Source organism: Solanum verrucosum, unplaced genomic scaffold, assembly GCF_900185275.1.
Source record: "Solanum verrucosum unplaced genomic scaffold, falcon-dt-bn FXZP01000253.1, whole genome shotgun sequence".
Lineage (NCBI taxonomy): Eukaryota > Viridiplantae > Streptophyta > Magnoliopsida > Solanales > Solanaceae > Solanum > Solanum verrucosum.
The window spans coordinates 3421374-3426981 of record NW_026019984.1 but is presented as its reverse complement, the minus strand read 5'-3'; the positions used below and the strand labels follow the sequence as shown (position 1 = coordinate 3426981).

Below are 5608 nucleotides of genomic sequence, written 5' to 3'. Positions count from 1 at the left end.
TCCAAATTCAATTTCAAAACCCTAAAAATTATTGAAAAATGTCAGGCTGTGGTAAGGGAGGCAAGGGATTAGGCAAAGGAGGAGCCAAGAGGCACAGGAAGGTTCTAAGAGATAACATCCAGGGTATTACCTAGCCAGCTATTTGTAGGCTTGCTCGTAGAGGTGGTGTGAAGCGTATTTCTGGATTGATTTATGAGGAAACTCGTGGAGTGCTTAAGATCTTTCTTGAAAATGTGGTTTGTGATGCTGTTACATACACAGAGCATGCTAGGAGAAAGACTCTGATGGCTATGGATATTTTCTATGCTCTTAAGAGGCAGGGAAGGACCCTTTATGGATTGGAGGTTAGGGTGTTGGCTAGTGGTTGTAGATTTGGTGTTTTAGTTAAGTTGGGGTTACTTTTTGATTATGTTTGTATGGTCTCGATATTGTAATTCCTTGTTACACAATTAATGGAAGGAGATCATGTTCTAGTAATTGCAATTGTTCTCTTCTTGATTTATATTGCACCTACTATGTTTTGGGTGCCTCATTTTTGCAAGTTTTGCTTGTTGTTAAATGTGTTGCTTTTCAAACTATTGATGGTTGAATCAATTCTCTATGAATTAAAAGTCAAGCTGGTAGCAGAACCAGCTCCTTGTGGTTGAAAAGTTAATGATTTTTTCTCTTTGATTTTGCTAGAGCCGTTGGATTTTTATTTGCAGCTCTGTTTGTATCGAGGATCTCTTTTCTGTTATTACAGTTCTGCTGCGCGTTTCTTGTTTTGCTGCAATCTTTTTCTTGAATATCTACACTTTTTGACCTGAGGGTATGTTGTTGTTATATTGTTCTGCTGCACATGTTTAAAGTTCTTGGAGGTAAATATCTCAAGCTTGTGTTTTTACTTTGCCTGTCTGCTTAAAGGTGATTTTGGTTTGTCCTTCTAAGCTCATACATACTGTTGATGTTTATGCACTTATTGTTGTTATGTTACTTGCTGCTCTTTTTTGATTCATTTAAGGGATTTATTATAATTACCCTTCATGTCAGTTGATGTAGTTGCACAAGTTAGAGATCTTTTCAGTTGTTTTGTTGGTTAAACTTCAATTTGATCTTGTTGAAATTTAGTCTACCTCAGTAGAACTTCAGCTGAACTTCTGCAGTGAATGTTCAAAACATCCTTTTCTCTCATATTGACATATTTTGTTCTTGTGGAAATGCTACAAAGTTCTTCTATCTACAGTTGTAGCTGAATTATTTGAGTTTTGATTTGGAAATTATATAGACCTGGACTTTTTACTTGGATTTGTTGTTTCTGAAATTTAACCCAAGTTTCCTTGTAAACAGCCTTCTTGTTAGGGTGTGCTTTTGAGGATTTTAGACTTGAGTTTAACTTGCTGATTCTCCTAAAGAGTTCTGGTGGAACTGGTATGACTGGTACACCAGCTGGAGCTCGTCTATTTATGGTTGCTCTAATCCTGCAGCATGACATATGAGTAAATGTTTTCCTTGTTGGTAAGTATACAAACTCAACCCTACCCTGTAAACATGTAAAGTAGGAATTTTGTGGTTTTTGTTGCTCTATCTTGGTGATTTCAACTTTGTGATCACAATCTGCAATTTATGTGTATACTGAAAGAGTAACAGAAGAAATAAAAGAGGAGAGGTTACCCTTGCTGGTGTATAATGGTATTGAAATTCTTTATTTAACACTTCCAAATTCTTTGGGTTAGCTGAATATCGAACTGAATACTTTCTGAGATGGAGGCGAGCCGTAGAAGTTTCTCCACAGTTAGCCCATACAATCATAACTCACTCTATCCTGTCCGTCTAAAAGTTGAAATTAACATATGTGGAATCGTGTAAAAATGTTTTTTAAATGATATATTTTTTCTTGATCTGTTTTATATAAACATAATATAGAATTTATTTTTATTAAATACTTGTTATGACACCCCTAATATTGATGTGTGCTTGACATCAAAGGTATATTGCTCACGTCGGACTTACATTACTTTCTCTTGAATTTTTGGTTATTTGTTTTGTTCACGGTGATGTCATTCATTAGTGAACATTAAAAAAGATACTCCCCCTATTTTAATTTTTTCCTCTTGGTTTTTAAATATGAGGTTCAAACTAATTAATATTCGATAGGAATCCAGATATACAATTTTCAATTTTTTTTTTTTAAAATTGCATAGTGAGAAACTAAATAAAAATTATTACAAATCATAATAATTTTTGTTACCCTTAATGCTAGTTGATGTGGTTGTGCAAGTTAGAGGTCTTGTTTAGTTGTTTTGTTGGTTAAAGTTCAATTGGATCTTACTGAAATTCAAATGAACTTCTGTTGTGATTGTTCAAATCACCTTTTCCTCACATATGACATATTTTGTTCGGTGGAATGCTACAAAGTTCTGTCTGTTAACTGTTGTACCCGTATTATTCGTGTTTTTATTTGGAAATTATGCAACCATAGACTTTTACAGTTTGATATTTCAGATGATCACTCAACTCAACCCTGTAAATAGGAACTTTTATGGTTTTAGTTGCTCCATCTTAGTGATTTTAAGCTTTGTGATCACTATATGTAATTGTATATGAGTAGTTTCAACACCACTTCGTGTTTCGACAAATACAAACTCTCATTAAATTCTTTTAATAATGGATTATCAAATGATGGTTGTGAACGATGTAACAAATGTTAGAGCAAACACTGGAACTTGAATACTTGATAAAGAGAGGAAAAATAAATCAGAACATTGTGGGGAAAGGTGGAAAAGAGAGGCAAGATTGTGCGTTAATTGTTCAGTTTGAGGCTAAACAACAAGATGGTACGGTGTCTGTTTAGTTTGTGGCTAAACGACACTTCTTTTACCTAATGATGTTGAGAGTCCAAAATGCCCTCAATAATGAGTTTTAATTTCATAAAGGAACCATGTTAATTCTAGATCCTAACTCACTCTTCTTCTAATACAGTAGAATATATAATCCGACAAATATTGAATTTGGAATGTATTAATGGATTTTTTTTTTAATAAAACCATTTTCGGTCCACATCTACACCTATTTTATTAACTAAAAAACAAAGGAAACTAGTTCCTTACAATTCAGGCCCAAATGGTCCATTCCCAAAAACAATACAAGGAATCAAAGGTTTCCTAATCTAGGCATTGTTCAAAGAAGTGTTCTAGACTCTTCTCAAGCTCGCTATCACGAGAAGTTGGATAGCCGCTTGGATTTCCAGCTCCATCCATGGTTGTGGACGCCATCTCTCCATGGTAAGTTTCTACTCTTTATTTTCCTTAGAGAAGTTATTTTTCTAATTTTAAATGGATTTAGTAGATGTTTTCCTAAACAACTCAAATATCACGTGACATTCACAAACCCCCCTTGAAAGGCGTCTATATAAACCACTCTCCCTTTTCCTTTTTTGCTCATTCATTCTTCTCTTCATAGTTCATAGAAAGGGTTCTTCCCTTTATCAGATACCGCAGAGGAAAAACAACAGGCGGTGATTCCATAAAGAAAATCCCCTTGAAAGACATCTATATTAACTACTCTCTCTTCTTTTTTAGCACTCATTCTTCTCATCATATAGAGGAAAACCAACAAGGCGACGGTTCCATCAGGTGAGATGCATTTTAGGGGGTGCGAGGAAGATGCCATGGGGAGGTATACAGCTGAGATCAGAGATCCCGCCCAGAGGAGAAGTGTTTGGCTTGAAACTATTGATAACCTAAAGAAGCTGTTAGGGCTTACGATCGGCGGTGAGGAGGTAGGTTGCCACATCATGAGGTAACTAATTTTCCTCAAGATAACATCCAAAAACCAGAGATTTTTTCGAGAAGCTTATTGCAAAAAACAACAACAAAAGAAGAAATTAAAAAAAGAGCTCTAACATTTTTATGGATATTCAGAGCAACAAAATGATGATTCATCACGCAAAGAAACATCGTCTCACATTTTTGTGTTGATCTATGAATAGAATCTATACATTGCTATGAAAAAAGAATCGAGGATCTAGACATCTTGATTGGAAAAGAATCAAGGATCTATACATCTCGATTGGAAAAGAATTGAGGGCCTATACATCTCGATCTGAAAAGAATCAAGGATCTATACATCTCGATCTAGAAAGAATCAAGAGAAAAAGAAAGAATCAGAATCGATCCATAGATTTCTCGAAATAAATGAGGCCAGCTCTCTCTTTATTATTATTTTTTTTTTCCTTTTATATTTTTGAATTTGAAAGGAAATTAAAAGAAAATGGGACTTATGGAATGTCATACATTCAATATTCGATGACGGTTTCACATGCTCTTGGACAGTGCAAGGGTGATCTCAAGATTGAGAGGCACAGTACTGCAGTCGTTGTTAGCGCCACCACAGCCTCGTTCGAAAGATGACCTGAAAACATTGGTCTGAATTTGGAGCATAAGATTGGAATTATCATTATTATCATCATTGACATTCTTACAACTAGACTTCTCAAGAAAATCTCTGAGGTTATCTTGAGGAAATTTTGTTACAGCTTTGTGGCCGTGATACCTCCTCGCTGCTGTATCGTAAGCCCTAGCAGCTTTTTCTGATGCATCAGAAGTCTTGAGCCAGACAGAGTGTCTCCTCTGGAAGGGATCTTTATTATCAGCTTTGTACCTACTCCGTGGCATCTTCCTCAAACCTCCTTATAACGCATCTCACCTGAGGGAATCGTCGTCTCACAATGGCTATTTAGTAAGTATGTGGTGTCTTTCAAACCATCTAAATTTAAGTGATATTTGAATCAATTCTTTGTGAATGACAGTTTAACAAGTATGCACACCAGGTAATTTCTTTGTACTCTTTAATGTCTCTTATCTCTTTATCCAATCATGCAAATTAGTTTCAAAGCATGCATTGTTATTAAAAACTTCTAAATTGATAACAGAACCCATTACTTTGCTTGAGCCATTGAATTTCCTGGTCTACCGACTGAATGTCAACTGAATCAAGTGCAGCAGCAGGGTAATTCATGAAACCAGGAGGAGCAGCGGGGTAATTTGGGAAACCAGGAGGAACAGCAGGATAATTCGGGAAATCAGGAGGAGCAGCAGGGTAATTCCAGAAACCAGGAGGAACAGTAGGGTAATTCGGGAAACCTGGAGGGACATCAGGGTAATTGAGAAAACCAGGAGGAGCATCAGGGTAATTCTCCACTTGTTTCAGTTGACATTCAGTCAGTAGACCAGGAAGACCAGGATAAGGTTGAGAAGTTAATCCTTCTTTTTCTCTCTGGTTTTGCTAGAGCCATTGAATTTCTTTACAGCTCTGTTTGTATTATGTGGAGATCTTTTTTTTTTGAGAAGGTAACGATTTGTATTATAAACCAGTACTTATGTAGTACTGAAAGCCCCTTTACAAAAAGGTATGAAAATCTAGGAACAAAAACAGCAAGCCTAGCATATGATTCTAATACTTCTAGGATTGCTTCTGCATCTACAGGGGAACTCTTTGTACACCAAAAACATACTAACAGAATACAATCTGTTTTGATTATTTGTAGGGATCCGCTTCTATCCTCAAAGCTTCTAGCATTCCTTTCTCTCCAAATGGTCCACCAGATGCATGCTGGAATTGTCCTCCAATA

The 5608-nt window shown here is 36.0% G+C and overlaps 1 protein-coding gene and 1 pseudogene across 1 annotated transcript; one reads left to right on the top strand and one right to left on the bottom strand.

Moving 5' to 3' along the window:
- Nucleotides 1-3956, top strand: LOC125818370 (histone H4-like; annotated as a pseudogene).
- Nucleotides 3957-4292: 336 nt separating this feature from the next.
- On the bottom strand, nucleotides 4293-4652 carry LOC125818369 (ethylene-responsive transcription factor 10-like). The gene has a single exon (XM_049497902.1). The coding sequence runs from the start codon at nucleotides 4650-4652 to the stop codon at nucleotides 4293-4295; it is 360 nt and encodes a 119-aa protein (XP_049353859.1).
- Nucleotides 4653-5608: the final 956 nt, after the last annotated feature.